The 17482-nt window shown below is 46.3% G+C and overlaps 1 protein-coding gene across 1 annotated transcript in view; it reads left to right on the plus strand.

Moving 5' to 3' along the window:
- The window catches only part of TBPL2 (TATA-box binding protein like 2), a 40085-nt gene that overhangs the window by 11440 nt on the left and 11163 nt on the right, over positions 1 to 17482 (plus strand). Inside the window, exons 2-4 of the mRNA XM_068252133.1 lie at positions 11402 to 11787; positions 13085 to 13172; positions 13254 to 13345. Of these exons, the coding sequence (XP_068108234.1) occupies positions 11402 to 11787; positions 13085 to 13172; positions 13254 to 13345 (566 nt within the window). The remainder of the gene's footprint in view (positions 1 to 11401; positions 11788 to 13084; positions 13173 to 13253; positions 13346 to 17482) is intronic.

The raw sequence follows: 17482 nt of genomic DNA on the forward strand, positions 1-17482 counted from the left end.
ATCGGGAATAATGGGCAAATTTCATGGATTTTAATTACAGTAGCATGCATTATTTAAAAACTATAATGGCCGAAAACTGAAAATAATAATTTTTTTTCCCACATTTTTTCCTATTTTCCCCATTAAAACACATTTAGAATAAAATAATTCTTGGCATAATGTCCCACCTAAAGAAAGCCTAATTGGTGGCGGAAAAAACAAGATATAGTTCATTTCATTGCTATGAGTAATAATAAAGTTATAGACGAATGAATGGACGGAGCGCTGAAAGGTGAAAATTGCTCTGGTGGTCGGGGTAAAACCCCTCAGTGGTGAAGTGGTTAAGATGCGCACACACCTTTGACCATACCTCCCAACATTCTAATGCTTCATACACACTTGAGATAAAAGTCTTTGAAAAATGCAAGATCACAGACCAATTTTACCCCCTTCCATGTAGTATGAGAGCCACACCCACACAGTCTATTCTATGGAGCTGCACTCCCCATCAGATAAAATCTTTGCAAGATGCTGCACACAAAGATGCCCGTACACACTCAAAAGATCATTATCTGCAAAAGATCTGTTCCTGCAAAAAATCCATTCCTGCAAAATGCATTCATAGTCTATGAGATCTGCAGATCCTCATACACACCTGGTTTAACAGACAATCATCTGCAGATCAGATCCACCAGGATGGATTTTCAGATCTGCAGATTGCCAGATATGCATATGAAGTCTGTTAAACTAGGTGTGTATGAGGATCTGCAGATCTCATAGACTATGAATGCATTTTGCAGGAATGGATTTTTTGCAGGAACAGATCTTTTGCAGATAATGATCTTTTGAGTGTGTACGGGCATCTTTGTGTGCAGCATCTTGCAAAGATTTTATCTGATGGGGAGTGCAGCTCCATAGAATAGACTGTGTAGGTAGACAAGACAAATAAGACAAGACAAATAACATTTATATTGCGCTTTTCTCCTTGCGGACTCAAAGCGCCAGAGCAGAGCAGCAGCCACTAGGGCGCGCTCTATTGGCAGTAGCAGTGTAAGGGAGACTTGCAAGCGCAGGACAGCGGGACAGCCCCCCAAAATCGGGACCGTCCCGACAAAATTGGGGCAGTTGGGGCCCCTGCCTTTGACTGATGTCGCCCTTCGGTGATAAGAATCCGATCCCTTGGGTGACATCACTGGGCTATTGTCAGGATTCCCTGCCTCTGCAGTGATCAGCAAGCACTGAAGCTGATCCAATTTGCATATGCATGTGTCAGGACTCTGTTAGGCCTCTTTTCAATGGACTGTTGATCTGTGTGCTCAGCAGTTAATAAGCAGCAGTGAGCAGTTATTAGGCAGCAGCAAACCGTTTCCAGGCAGCAGAAAGCAGTTGTGCGAGTTTGAGGCGCATTTCACTGCCTATCAACAGTCCGTGGAGTATAGGCCTTACTGCAGCAATGAGCTGGCAGTGACATTGATACAATTTGCATATGCATGGGAGTGTTCCATCACCTGCAGGGTAATTGCTCCATTAGTGGAAGCATTTAGCATCCTGAGTAGGGATGGTCGGAAATGTCAATTTCAGATTCTGCAGAAATTCCAATTTCCGTCAATGCCGATTACCGATTTTCACGGATTTCGAGTAGTGGGTTTTTGGTCATTTTTTGCATTCTCTGATTGGCTAAATACTTCCAAGTTGACCCTGCATTCTCTGATTGGTCCAATGGTTCAGAGTTCTGTGATTGGGCAAAAATTACCGAGTTGTGGTAATGCAGTATTTCTACAGAAAACCGATTTCCGAGTTCCGATGGGAAATTTCAATTCCGTGAAATCCGAATGAGCATCCCTAATCCTGAGTTCCCAGCAGGCTTTGCTGTTGCATTGTATTGTCTAGCCTAGCTTTAGTGCAGCTGGACCTCCGCTTCCCTGTTCGCTGACTCTTGTCTGGTGTTCATGTCCTGAGTTCCTGTTCTGAATATGTGGATTCCAAGCCTGTGTTCCTGTTGATGTCCTGAGCTCTTGGAGTTCACGCCTGTATGCCTGTTCCTGCTCTGAGTATCTGGACTTCACGCCTGAATACCTGTTCATGTCCTGAGTATCTGGATTCCTTGCCTGTATGCATGTTCCTAGTTATACCTGTTCCTGGGTAACCTGCATATCTGCTCCTGGACTTGTATCCGTTTGCCAGTCACTGGGTAATATTCCTGCTTAGTGATCTTGAACTTGTGTTGCAACCTGTTCCTGCATTATGTTTTGGAAACCCTGCTTTGAACATTGCATGTACCTTTCACTGTAAATAAACATCACTTGCATCAAATCCTGGACGTCTGCATATATTTGGGAGTTACCAACTGCACAGAGCACGGCCGAGCCTGACCGCTATACATTTGTTTTATCTTCAGCCAAGCAGTCTTATAGCAGACCTGAATTATTTGTTGCAGCTGATACAAATCCTACAATACATCTGCAGTGTGTCTACTTCCTGATTCATGGAAGCAGACATATTGTAAAACATTCTGTGCTTTCAAAATGGTTTATCTGCCATAGGCAGTCAAGTGACACGGGAGAGATCAAATTACATCTTGTGATTATGCACAAATAAGGGAGAATTAGACAGACTAAACCCTCTATACAGGTGCATTTCTCTCGGTTTCTACCCTGTGCAAGAGTTCAGATCCACTTTAAAAATGCACCAACCCATTGCATAGCATGGACAGTGGATTGGAATGCCAAAGCATGCCGAACGTTCTATGCCATCAGGAAAGAACTGTACCATCTCAAACCACCAGTAAAGGTCTGGCTGAAAATACTTGACAGTGTCATCACCCCAATCCTACTGTATGGAAGTGAAGTATGGGGCCCCACCACCTACCCAGACCAATCAAAATGGGAATCCAGCCCAACAGAAATATTCCATCTTGAGTTCTGTAAACACCTTCTCCATGTCCATTGGAGTACCTCAAACAATGCCTGCCGAGCTGGGGAGATTCCCATTACTGCTTGAGATACAGAAGAGTGTTGTCCTTCTGGGCCCACCTACAGAGCAGCAGCCCTGACTCACGCCACTACAAAGCCATGCTGCGCAATGAAGACCAAGAAAAGCCGTGTGCACTGAAAGTAGTGGTCAGCTCTATACTCCCTCCAACCCCAGTCTCCCAGGTCATAACGAGTCCAGATAAAACACACCACAGCTAAGAGAAAAGAAGACTATGTGGAAAAAATGGAGGCGTGAAATAAGTCACAAAATCTAACCATATACCAGCAGGGGCGTCGCTAGCCCTATTTTGGGGGGGCACGTGCCCCAATCTGTCCTGGGGTGCCACGGATCTCTTCGCGCCGCCACCCCCTGTCAGCGGCTCCCTCCAGCCGCCGCCGCGTCACTCAGACCTCAGGATCAGGCAGCGAGCCGGAGACCAATCGTGCGGGCGCTAGGACCCAGCGCCCGCACTGATATGCGGAAGTTACATCACTTCCGCATATCGAGCGGGTGCGTCTGGCGCCCGCTGGTACAGGTCGGGTCGCCGCTGATCCTGAGGTCTGACTACACTGCCAGGTGAGGGGGAGCGGCGGCGGCTAGAGGGGGGGCCTCCCTGGCACTCACTCACTGCCTAAAGGGGCTCCCTGGCACTCACTCACTGCCTAAAGGGGCTCCCTGGCACTCACTCACTGCCTAAAGGGGCTCCATGGCACTCACTACCTAACTTAGGGGGCTACCATATTAAGGGGGCATTCTGCCTATTTATGTGAAATGCTGTCTATTTATGTGCCTCATGACTGCTGAATTTGTCTTAATGGGGGCCTCATGATTTGTTGGAGGCCTCATGATTGCTGAATTTGTCTTGTTGGGGGCCTCATGATTTGTTGGGGGCCTCATGATTGCTGAATTTGTCTTGTTGGGGGCCTCATGATTGCTGAATTTGTCTTGTCGGGGGTCACATGATTGCTAACTGCGAGACTATGGGAAAAGCTGAATCCTTATCATATGAGACAATAGCATTAAACCTACTTTTTTAGCTTTTTAAAACAGAAAATAAAACTGGGAGGTCCTTAAAAATTGAATACATTTTTCAGGAGTAGGATGGATGAAATTGTTTATCTTCACAGTTTATTTTCAACTTGGATTTTCCATAATGTTCATGTATGAGTTAAAACATTTGTACAGTATTTAGTTTAAATTGCTGTTGCCACTTTGCGATAAGTGACTTTTGGGTTGCAGTTTGGGCACTCGGCCTCCAAAAGGTTCGCCACCACTGTCATAATCTAATGTCCCACCATTGCTAGGTTCATGTATATTTGTCTCCACCCGTTACCACACCTATATTCTGGTCCATGGCCCACCTATTTTTCGGTGCAGCGCGATAAGCACGCCGCCTAACGTGATCCTCATATTTTTGGCACGCTAGCTGCAGTGTGCTGAATTCTGCTGCCTACAGTATGTACAGTATACGCTGTTCTCTAGTGCCTGCACTGTGTGCTGATTTACCTCCAGTGTGTACAGTGTAAGGTGTTACTCTGTGCCTTTACTGATTGTAAACCAGCTGTATTGTATGCTGATCCCTGCTACTTTCAGTATGTACAGTATTAGCTGTAAAGCCTGGTACACATATACAATTTTGATTAGCCAATTTTAGCTCTGTTCATAAAATTCATTCTGTTGGCCCACTTACTGCACGGGGTGGTAAAATTGGGGGTCAGTGATTGACCAATCAAAATTGTATGTGCGTATACATCTTTGATCTATGCCTATACTGATTGTAAATTATCTAAATAAAGGACGGGGCTCCATCCAATATTTCGATGGGCAGGCCCGTTATCTGTAGCTTACACCGCTGCTAAGTTCATGTACATTTGGCCCCACCCATGGCCACGCCCACTCACCTCATGGCCATGCCCATTTTTTTGCCGCTGCGCGCGCCGCATATACCTCCCCACCTGGTGCCCACAGGTGCCCCTGATCTCCAAGGACCCTAGAAACGCCCCTGTATACCAGTCTCTACAAAGAGAATATAAAAGGCCACATACCTGTAAAAGCTCCAAAACTCTCAAGAGAGGAAAATCCTGAGTGTCTTTGAGTGTAGGTTTCATTTTACATGTCTCTGCTGCCACCTAGTGTCCTAAAGTAAATTCTTAGTCTCCTGTATTTGAGAACTACGCAACCAAGAGCAAATAAAAAGGGTGCCAAAGGCGCCCTGGCCACTGGTGACAACAGTACCTCCATAAGCAGCAACGTTAGCTGCAGTGGCAGCGCCAGGGGGGGTGCTTTGGGGTGCTGAAGCACCCCCTAAAATTCTCCAAGCATCCCCCAGCAGGAACTGACTTTCGGCGTCTAATAGACGCTGTGTCAGTTCACCAGCAGCAGCAGCCCGCAGCTCATAGCGCAGCAGCTCACAGCGCAGCTGCGGCAGAGCAGGGCTACGGTAAAATGGCATCCGAAGCCCTGCTCTGGAGACTGAGTCTGCAGTGCAAGGCTTCGGGCGCCATTTTCCAGTAGCCCTGCTCTCAGTGCGGAAGTTTCAGTTGCTGGCTGCAGAGGATCGTGGGAGCTGCGCGCCGGACAGAGGCTGGGACAGGAAGTCTGCTGTAGGTGAATAAATGTGTTTTTATTTATATTAGCAGGTGTATTTGCTGGTCAAATCTGCCGACATGATTGCACGTATTTGCTGGTCAAATCTGCCGACATGAGACCAGGGTTCGAATCTCGGCTCTGCCTGTTCAGTAAGCCAGCACTAATTCAGTAGGAGACCTTTGGCAAGTCTCCCTTAAACTGCTACTGCCAATAGAGCGCGCCCTAGTGGCTGCTGCTCTGCTCTGGCGCTTTGAGTCCGCAAGGAGAAAAGCGCAATATAAATGTTATTTGTCTTGTCTGTCTTGTCTATTTTCTGGGTCGAATCTGCTCACATATGTGTATTTTATTGAGAAAACCTACACAATTATATCAATTTTCTGGGGAAAGAGACACCAAAACTTGGGCCCACTGTCTTTGCGTTGCACTTTTAAAGGGAACCCGAGGTGAGAATAATATTGAGGCTGACATATTTATCTCCTTTTAAGCAATACCAGTTGCCTGGCTGCTGTGCTGGTCCTCTGCCTCTAATTCTTTCAACCATAGACCCTGAACAAGCATACAGCAGGTCAGGGGTTTATGACAATATTATGATAATATAGCTGCATGCTTGTTTCTGCTGTAATTCAGTTCACTACTGCAGCCAAATAGATCAGCAGGGCTGTCAGGCAACTAGTATTGTTTAAAAGGAAATAAATATGGCAGCCTCCATATCACTCTCACTTCGGGTTCACGTTAAATTAGTTAGCTCCGCCCTCATCCGGTCATGGTCATGCCCATTTCTTTGCTGCGGCGCACAGAAATTGGTCCAGCACCTGTATAGCACCAATCCCCACCCAAAAAACAAATCCTGGAACCGCCACTGGTTAGCTGTGATTAGCGGCAGCGCACTAGGACCCTATTCGGTTCTAGAAGTGGCGAGTTTGCTGTTACTTATTGCAGGGGTGGCACTTGGGACAGCAGTTGTCTAGAGGTTTCCCAGTGGTCACCTCAACTAGACTAGCTCCTAAAGTTGCAGATGCAGTAGCTGAAGCGAGTGCAGTGCCTGAAGCCTGGTATGTGGAGACTCCCCTATTTCTTAAAGAGATCATGAACTGAAAATAAACAGTCAACATAACCATACACAGGTCATACTTGCCTCCCATGTAGTCTGCTCATCAATCTTTCTTCTCTCCTGCGTCTTGTTTGTCCACTGTGATTGATGGAATTCTCTGTCCTCCAATTTTAAAATGTCTATTACCCTATAACCGCTTCCTGGTCAGCACACTGTTAAACTGTTACATCGCCCACTTGAGACATAGGGAAACATGGACATTACCTTGCACATTCAGTTGTAACTGACAGCAGCTGTTATATAACTGACAGCAACTGGTATATTTCAGTTCTGACAAAATCTTGTCAGAACTGGAAGGGATTATCCTATACAATAAAATGCAAGTGTCACTGTGTCATCAACTGAATGGTTGTGTCCCTGGCTTTTTTGTACTGAGCATGTGTGCAGCCAGGGCAATTGGGAAACAGGACCGGATTTGACAGTTTGCTGTGAATGGTTCAGAGGTTTTTATAGCATTGTGGGAAATAACAGCTTTTTCCAACTGCCAAGCGAGCAGTTCCCTGTGTGCATATACTTAAAGAGAACCTGTACTAAGTAAAATTTATTTAAAATAAACACATGAGGTAACTTCAAATGAACATTACATAGTTACCTCACCGCCAGTTCCTCTCAGAGGCTCACCATTTTCTTCTGACAATATTTTGTCCGAACTAAAATATAGCAGTTGCTGTCAGTTATAGCTGAGAGGAGAACTGATGTGTCCATGTTTCCCTATGGCTCAAGTGGCGATGTTACAGTTTAACTGTGTGCTGACCAGAAAGCTGTTATGGAGTAATGGCCATTTTCAAAATGGAGGACAGAGAATTTAATTGATCACAGTGGATGAATAGGATGCAGGAGAGGAGAAAGAGATTGATAAGTAGAGTACACGGGAGGTAAGTATGCCTTGTGCATGTTTATTTTGGCTTTTAATTTCAGTTCAGGTTTTCTTTAAGACAGTGGTGGGGAACGAGCAAGCAAGACGCGTATGCGCATGCATTGCGGGGGGTAGCGCTGTGACCTAGCGCCCGTTTTTTTTTTTTAAACAGGCAGGCCTTTTTATTAGTTGTTGTAAGAAGAAAATGGTAAACTTCTGAGGAACTAATGGCGAGGTAAGTATGTAATAGTCATTTGCAGCTACATCATGTGTTTATTTTAAATTTTTACTCAGTTCAGGTTCCCTTTAAAAATTGGTAGTTGTCACCAAATTGCCACAAGCAGGAAGTGGATGTGGGTCACCTTAACTAGACTAGCTCCTATAATACATGAGAAAACTGGGTCCTGAAATCTTTTTTTTTTTTTTTTTTTTTTTTTTTATATATCCTTATCCTTTTTTATCCTTCTTATTCAGGGGTTTAACAATAGCAGTTTTGGTTGGAAGGGTGGGGGGGGGGGGGGTCAGCCGAGGTTTCCCTGCACCACCCAAAATATAGCAGAGCAGCTGTAGCGGAGCTTCCTACTTTACCTCATTCTGGAGGCGGGACAGGTTCTCCTCATTCCTCTTCAGTGCAGCCTATGCGGCTTCCGATGCCTGTCACGTGAAATGCAGTGTTCAGAGCAACAAGGTAATATCCTGCACAGAGGCATAAGGAAGATCTGTCCCGCCGTCTGAATGAGGTAAAGTATGAACCTCTGCTGCAGCTGCTCTGCAAAGTCTTGGGGGGAGGGGGAGCATTCTGCAAAGGAAGAAGGGGGGTAATGAGGTGGTGGTTGTTGCTAAAGGTTTTTCTGGGGTCTCTGGGATATGCAAGCTCCGCCCCTGCGTGTATTGGCCTCCCACTAGATCAGGCATGGGCAAACTCGGCTCTCCAGCTGTTACGGAACTACAAGTCCCACAATGCATTGCTGGAGTCAGCTACAGTCATGACTCATGAAGGCAAATGCATTGTGGGACTTATAGTTCTGTAACAGCTGGAGGGCCGAGTTTGCCCATGCCTGCACTAGATACTGATTAGTAACTCTAAAACAGGGGTGTCAAACTCCAATACAAAGTGGGCTGAAATTGAACAGTGGGATCTAGTCACGGACCAACCTCAATGTCTACTGACCACCTTCCTCCCTTATAAAATTCCCTAGTGTCTAATGGCGCCCTCCAACCCCTATACAGTTCCCCAGTGTCTAGTGGCCCTCCTACCTTCCCTATACAGTTTCCTGGTGTCTAGGGGTCTTCTCTCCCTCCCCTATACACTTCCCTAATGTTTTATGCTTTCCCCCCTACTTCATATGGCTTCCCTGGTGTTCTAGGGCTTTGCCTCCAATATAGCGTCTCTGGTGGTCTAGAGTGGTCCAAATATAATGCAAAGTGGGGAAACCACTTGAGGTCCAAATTTAATGTCTCTGAGGGCCAGATTTTTTCCGCGGTCTGCAGTTTGATGTGTGCTCTAAAGCTATGAAATGGAAAGTCTCTACTCAAATTAACTTTATGGACGGATCTATTCTTCAAAAGGCAAACATTAGGTGTCCAAATGCATGTTTGTTATGGCTTGCTAAAAAAAATTGCAAATGCAAGGAGGTGCAGCCTAACCGGCTCCTGATACGTCTTTTATGGACCTTTATGTGCTTTCACCTGCAGTACAGCTCTCTTCCTCTCCACTTAGGGGGCAGCTGGTGGACTCTCTTTATTGGATAAGACCATAGGAGCCCCACAGAAGGACAACCAATAGATCCTAATACCTGCATTACAGTATGAGGCATGTGTTGTTTATGTGAGGAGGCAAACCTGTGGTTTCCTTCAACTTGGAATTCTTTGCATCTCCTTTGACCATAGTGGTCTCCAGTCTTTGTGAATAAGTTTGTGAATCTGAAGAATGCGGCTCCAAAGTTAACACATAGTGTACCTGAGGCGAACCTCGGATACAAAACGACATGTAGAGGGAAGACTCTGGATCCTGTAGACACTACCCATGTCACCCTCTGGTCACCTGTTGCCGCGGGTGGACATCCCCCAAGAAAACCAGCAAGGACTTGTTGGCAGGACTCGGGAAAATCAAGGCCGCGCTCCTCTTTCTGTACGGCCGCACTGCACAGTGGGCTGATCGTGCACGTGCATAGGTGCTGCATGGCCACGCTCGTGCTAGAACGGGAGTGCTGATGTTAAAGGGACTCCGAGCACCTCTCATGGGTATGCCTTTTAAAGGAGACCTGTAGTGAGAAGTATATGAAGGCTGCCATATTTATTTCCTTTTAAGTAATACCAGTTGCCTGGCAGCACTGCTGAGCTATTTGCCTGCAGTAGTGTGAATTGCATCAGAAACAAGCATGCAACTAATCTGTCAGATATGACAATGTCAGAAACACTTAATCTGCTGCATGTTTGTTCAGGGTCTAGGGCTAAAGGTATCAGAGGCAGAGGTTCAGCAGGGCAGCCAGGCAACTGGTATTGCTTAAAAGGAAATAAATATGGCAGCCTCCATATACCTCTCACTACAGTTCTCCCTTAAGCCAGACTACTTCCAACAAAGTCATGCTATGACTCCTCTGGAGAAACCTCTTGCAATGGCCATGCGTGTCACTTCCTCTTCCTGCTTCATTCAGTGATGCACTTCTCTAACAGAGAAGACGGGTGACCCAGAAGTTATAACATAGCCAAGATGGCAGCCGCAATTTTTAAATTGAAATCCAACAAAAACTATTTGGTGTAGAGGCGATTCGGGCATCAAATGAGAGGAGAGCACAAGCTACAGAAAGGTATGCATCTTTAAGTACTTTGCAGTACTGATTGGAGTCTCTTTAAAGGCCTGATTGTGGTGCTCATCCAGGCAAGAGGGGAAGGAGTGAAGAGGACCCAGGAAACTCCCATAGGATCCAGAGGCTTCCCTCTTCTCAGGTAAGTATGTGTTTCTAAACCAGAGCTTCAGCCCGGGTTCTCTTTAAACGTTACAATAATCATATTATTGCTTTGAGCATTTGCGTATGTCAATCTGAAATCAAGCACATGAGTTTGTGGTACATGCAGGAGTTGCAAGCTACCGTTGAAGTTCTTTAGCTCTTTATTTTCTCTTAAACTGTCCTGCCCAACTTCATGGACGTGGTGAGCTAAGTGTGGGTTTTTGTCCGGGTGGTTTTTTTTTTGTTTTGTTTTTTTTTTGTTTTTTTTACATAGTGAAGGGCCAACTATAAAGGTGCCCATTAACCGTACAAAATTTTCCTCAGATATGATTGTTCAACCAGATTTGCAGGAACTTTAAGTAAACCAGATATGATGAAATAGGCAGCTATTAGACTTAACTGGGGCTTAATCCAGCCCCACGCCGGCTGTGAGTTCATCGCCGTTCTCTTGGGCCCCTCCTTTCCTCCGCTATGTCCCCTGGTATATAGCTCCATATTACATATTTAGGAATAACCCCTTTCTCCAAGAAAAACCTAATTAGGCAGAGTACTGCCACAAAAAAAAAAATAAAGAAAAATTTGTAATTGGGCGACAATAAAAAAAAAAAAAAAGATTGGAAATCTGAGATGGTTGAAAGAAGTGATAGAGACGTGGTAGATGAGCCGTAACGATAATGTGCTCTAGTGGGCTGAGTGGCCTGTAGGCCGATAGTTGGACAGTATTGTTCTAGAACAGTGATGGCTAACCTTAGCACTCCAGCTGTGGTGGAACTACAAGTCCCATGAGGCATTGCAATACTGACAGCTGTAAGCATAACTGGGGGAGGCAGAAGCCTGATGGGATTTGTAGTTTTGTCACAGCTGGAGTGCCAAGGTTAGCCATCACTATTCTAGAACATGTTGTAATTCCTCTTGCATTTTTTTTTATTCCCCTAATTCCAGGAGGTCCTTGACTCTGCTCCTCAACTGTACCCTCCAATTACTTCATATGGTGACCTAAATCTACAACCAATCTCTGGAACCTCGTATCCAGCTGATCTTGAGCACGCCAAAGACCTCGCTGCAGATTTGGACCTCAGCTTTCTGCCCGACGACCTAAATCCTGATGATGAAGACAAGAATGATCCTTCAGCTACTCAATATTCTCAGCTTCAGGACAGTGGCATTTGTATGGATACTTCTGACTTGTCACAGCCATTCACCCCATGTGAAAGCAGAAACTCCACCCAGGATGTTGCCAATCTCTGCCCCATGCCCATCACTCCCATGACACCAATGACTCCAATGACCCCTGTGTCCGAGTCTTCAGGAATTGTCCCCCAGCTACAGTGAGTACTTCAGCACAAGTGGTCTTATTTTTGGAGAAGGGGAAATGAATCAGTGATGCAATGATCTGTAGGATCCTAGTGAGGATGGGCCACACTGGTAACACATTGTGGAATGTTATGTTCCTATTTTTAAGTTGTTTTTTGTTGTTGTTTTTTTCTTAAGTAACGTTGGTCAAATGGATGACACACTAGAGTATACAGATATTCAGGTCTAGTGTATCTACTTGCCAATGATTGGGGGGTTGTTCTGCCAGAATGAGGAAAAGCTTAAAGCAAACCTAAACTGAAAATTAAATGTCAAGATAAACATGTCATACTTGCCTCATGTAGTCTACTAATACAATCTTTATCCTCTCATGCGTCCTGTTTGTCTACTGTGATTGGTGGAATTCTCCGTCCTCCATTTTGAAAATGGCTATTACCCCATAACAGCTTCCTGGTCAGCACACTGTTAAACTGTAATATCGCCCTTTTGAGACATAGGGAAACATCGACATTACCTTGCCTGTCAGTTGTTTTTTCAGTTATAACTGAAAGCAATTGATACATTTCAGTTCTGAAAAAATCTTGTCAGGAATGGAGGGAATTGTTGTAAGAAGAAAATGGTGAGCTTCTGAGAGGACCTGACTGCGAGGTAAGTATGTAATATTCATTTGCCGGTACATAATGTTTGTTTTAAACTAGTAGACCTAAGCCTGTTACAATAATGGGCTCTCCGCTTTCCTCACAAGCCCCCTCCTGCCTGTCACCACCGCCGCATGTCAGCGCGCATGCCCAGACCGCGTGTGCACACGCCCACCTCCCTGGCACTGTCCTCCTGCTCTAACTGCCGCCTGCGTGGTGCGAAAAACCACGGACACAGGGACACTCAGGAGGAGGACGCAGGAAAACTCAGGAGGAGGAAGCAGGGACACGGGGGTTTTATTGTATAGGATCATTTTACTTAGTTCAGGTTCACTTTATATTTTTGAATGATTGCTTGCACCGAAGAGACAATTTGAACCTTGGGTGATTTAGACCAGTGTTCAGGAGAACTTGCAGTGCTGGTGTGACTGCCCCAACTGCAATCAATTATAAACAAAAGGATGGGTCTCCCTAATATATTTTTGCTTTAATTTCCTGTTGAAATGCAATTGCTTTTTATAATTTTAAAAACAAAAAAATTATCTTGGCCCCACATTACTCATTTTGACCAGAGTAATGCATGTAGCAAATGTGGACAGGTGTTGTTAAGATATGTCAGGTATGCATCACTTCAAATTTTTTTTTTTTTTTTTTTTTTTTTTTCCCCCTTCAGGAATATTGTATCCACAGTAAACTTGGCTTGCAAGCTAGATTTAAAGAAAATTGCTCTGCATGCCCGAAATGCTGAGTACAACCCAAAGGTACATTGCATAATAAAGTTTATAGGGGCATACATAACATAAGTCCTAAGTAACAAATGCTATGGTTCTTCTCTATTCCAGAGATTTGCAGCTGTTATAATGAGAATCCGAGAGCCTCGAACAACAGCACTTATATTCAGTTCTGGGAAGATGGTTTGCACTGGGGCAAAGAGGTATTTGTGGTGTATTTTATTTATGGTTGTTTGGTTCAAACTGTGCTGGAGCAGTGCCACATCCCTGTGGTACTGAGTGATGTGCTGTACTGTGGAGCAGTGCCACATCCCTGTGGTACAGATGTGCTGTACTGTGGAGCAGTGCCGCATGCCTGTGGTACAGATGTGCCGTACTGTGGAGCAGTGCCGCATGCCTGTGGTACAGATGTGCCGTACTGTGGAGCAGTGCCGCATCCCTGTGGTACAGATGTGCCGTACTGTGGAGCAGTGCCGCATCCCTGTGGTACAGGTGTGCCGTACTGTGGAGCAGTGCCGCATGCCTGTGGTGGTACAGGTGTGCCGTACTGTGGAGCAGTGCCGCATGCCTGTGGTGGTACAGGTGTGCCGTACTGTGGAGCAGTGCCGCATGCCTGTGGTGGTACAGGTGTGCCGTACTGTGGAGCAGTGCCGCATGCCTGTGGTGGTACAGGTGTGCCGTACTGTGGAGCAGTGCCGCATGCCTGTGGTGGTACAGGTGTGCCGTACTGTGGAGCAGTGCCGCATGCCTGTGGTGGTACAGGTGTGCCGTACTGTGGAGCAGTGCCGCATGCCTGTGGTGGTACAGGTGTGCCGTACTGTGGAGCAGTGCCGCATGCCTGTGGTGGTACAGGTGTGCCGTACTGTGGAGCAGTGCCGCATGCCTGTGGTGGTACAGGTGTGCCGTACTGTGGAGCAGTGCCGCATGCCTGTGGTGGTACAGGTGTGCCGTACTGTGGAGCAGTGCCGCATGCCTGTGGTGGTACAGGTGTGCCGTACTGTGGAGCAGTGCCGCATGCCTGTGGTGGTACAGGTGTGCCGTACTGTGGAGCAGTGCCGCATGCCTGTGGTGGTACAGGTGTGCCGTACTGTGGAGCAGTGCCGCATGCCTGTGGTGGTACAGGTGTGCCGTACTGTGGAGCAGTGCCGCATGCCTGTGGTGGTACAGGTGTGCCGTACTGTGGAGCAGTGCCGCATGCCTGTGGTGGTACAGGTGTGCCGTACTGTGGAGCAGTGCCGCATGCCTGTGGTGGTACAGGTGTGCCGTACTGTGGAGCAGTGCCGCATGCCTGTGGTGGTACAGGTGTGCCGTACTGTGGAGCAGTGCCGCATGCCTGTGGTGGTACAGGTGTGCCGTACTGTGGAGCAGTGCCGCATGCCTGTGGTGGTACAGGTGTGCCGTACTGTGGAGCAGTGCCGCATGCCTGTGGTGGTACAGGTGTGCCGTACTGTGGAGCAGTGCCGCATGCCTGTGGTGGTACAGGTGTGCCGTACTGTGGAGCAGTGCCGCATGCCTGTGGTGGTACAGGTGTGCCGTACTGTGGAGCAGTGCCGCATGCCTGTGGTGGTACAGGTGTGCCGTACTGTGGAGCAGTGCCGCATGCCTGTGGTGGTACAGGTGTGCCGTATTGTGGAGCAGTGGGCCCTTTTTTTTTTTGGTTACATGACTCCAGCATTAAAATTTTGTCCAGTGGCAGAGCAGGATCATCCACCATGCAATCAAGGCAGGTGCCTGGGGCCTAGTGGGTGTCAAGGGGGCCCACCGGGCACCTTCTCTGACCTCTCTCCACTTCACCTTACCAAAAAAGACCACAAGGGTGGCCCAACTTTGCTACCTTGGGCCTAGAGCCCCATTACATCTTAATCCATCTCTGTCCAGTGGACCGAGTATTAACTGAGCCAGTCTAAGGCAGGGATCACACTTTGATTTGTAGCTGGTTTGCTGCAATGCAAAATCACATGTGAAAAGAAAGTAATGCTTTCCTATGGGCCTGCTGCATTTTCCAGAAACATCTGGGATCGTGAGTAGCACAAAAAGAAAGGATATACAACCTGCAATTTTAACCACTTCCACACCATGACATTTTATGCTGATCTGTGCAGCGTGGGCTCTCCAGCCCACAGCACAGATCAGCTAGCAGCCAGGGCGATCAGACTTCCCCCCTTTTTTCCCCACTAGGAGGATGTCCTGCTGGGGGGGTCTGATCGCCGCCGGCTGCTTGCGCTTGCGGGGGGGGGGCTCTTCAAAGCCCCCCTCCGCAGCGCTTCCTGGCCTCCTTCCCCTTCCCTCCCTCTCCCTCCCCCTGTGAGCGGCGCAGGACGGAAATCCGTCCTGCGCCTGATGGGATAAGCTTTAGCCTATCAGATGCCGGTGATCCCCGGCCAATCAGAGGCCGGGGATCGCCGATCTCCTCTACGGCGCTGCTGCGCAGCAGCGCCGTATACATGTAAACACCGGGGAAGATCTTCCCCGTGTGTTTACATTTACCCTGCGAGCCGCCGATCGGCTCGCAGGGTGTTCACGGAGACAGCCTCCGTGAGCTGACATGGAACGGCCGCTCATACGAGCGGCCGTTTCCATGGTATACACTTCTGGATTCAGGGGCGTGTATATACGTACCGAGAATCCGGAAGTGGTTATAATAATAATAATAATAATAATAATAATAAATATAAATAGGGGCTGCAATGTTTTGTCATTTTTATAACCGTATAGCTTATGTGATTTGTTCTAACTTATCCCAGGTAAAGTCAACTTCAACTGTCCACTATTTTTCCCCTGGATACACTGATACCATCAGCACAAATCTTTAGGCTAGGAACACACTAGGCAGTCCAGGAAAGGTAGCGTTTTGTTGCATATGCATTTGTGCGTTTTTAGTGCTTTTACGTTTTGTGGTTTTCTTGAATTTTGCGTACATTTGTGGTTCGCATATATAAATCCCATGCTATTTGTATGCGTTTTATGCAAATCACTAGGAAGTCAACAGGAAGTGGAAATGTATCATCAAACTTGTGTTTTTGATTTTTTTGTTTTTTTGTTTTTACGCATAAAAAAAAACAACAAAAAACAAACAAACCACACTGATACGTAATACAGTACCTCTGAGTCACCATTAACTTTCATTGGCCTCAATTCACTAAGATCATGCTGGAGATAATAAGGCAAGAGTAAACTTACCTCCACACAGTGAGAGAGTTATTTTATCTCTTCATTCCTTAAAGAGACACTGAAGCGAAAAAAAAAATTATATGATTTTGTATGTGTAGTACAGCTAAGAAATAAAACATTAAGATCAGATACATCAGTCTAATTGTTTCCAGTACAGGAAGAGTTAAGAAACTCCAGTTATCTCTATGCAAAAAATCCATTAAGCTCTACGACTTTTGAAGTCGTGGAGAGGGCTGTTTTCTGACTTTTATTATCTCAGCTGTTATTAACCTATTTACTTTTTCTCTGCCAGAGGAAAGGTCATTAGTTCAGCTCTGAAAGAATCATTTTGAATGCTGAGGGCTCGTTTCCACTATCGCGAATCCGCATGCGTCTAATGCATGCGGATTCGCACATGTAATGCAAGTGGATGGGCCTGTTTCCACTGTAGCGTTGTTGAGGTGCATTTTTTTCAGTGGTGAAAAAACACACAAAAGAGCCGCAGAATTCGCCTGCGAGTGGAATGCATGCGAATCGCCGCTAATGTATTTAATAGGAAATTCGCATGCTGTTTTGGTATGCGAATTTTCATGCGAATTCGCATGAAATCAATGGAAAAGCACACCGGCATTGCCATGGTCAAATTCGCAAACCTCGTCATCCATGCGAATTGTCATGCGAATTCGCACGAAAATTCGCATGCACGCGCATGCAAAATTCACATCTGCATGAGAATTTTGCCGCAGCGATTTCGCAACACAATAGTGGAAACGAGCCCTGAGTGTTGTGTAATCTGCACATATTATAGAATGATGCAATGTTAGGAAAAACACTATATACCTGAAAATAAAATATGAGAAGATTTTCTTTGCTGCTAATCTTCTAGTAATTATTCATAGTACACAACCAATTCACTACATCATAATTTTTTTTTTTCGCTTCAGTGTCTCTTTAAGTTACCTCTTCTGTAGTTATTTTTCGTCCAACCCTCCAGGACAGTGACATTGAGATTTGGGCTCCGCCCCCCAGAAACAGGAAACACCCAGCGTGAGCTCTATAAATCTGTTCCCAGGTATCCACACCTCAGTTGTGTGTTTCCTTCCCTGGGAACATGAGCTCTGTAAAGGGAGCTAGCTGGTCAGCAGCCTGGGAGTGCTGAGGCTGGTAATAGTTCCCTGAGGGAGCCTGCT

This window comes from Hyperolius riggenbachi, chromosome 9, assembly GCF_040937935.1.
Source record: "Hyperolius riggenbachi isolate aHypRig1 chromosome 9, aHypRig1.pri, whole genome shotgun sequence".
Lineage (NCBI taxonomy): Eukaryota > Metazoa > Chordata > Amphibia > Anura > Hyperoliidae > Hyperolius > Hyperolius riggenbachi.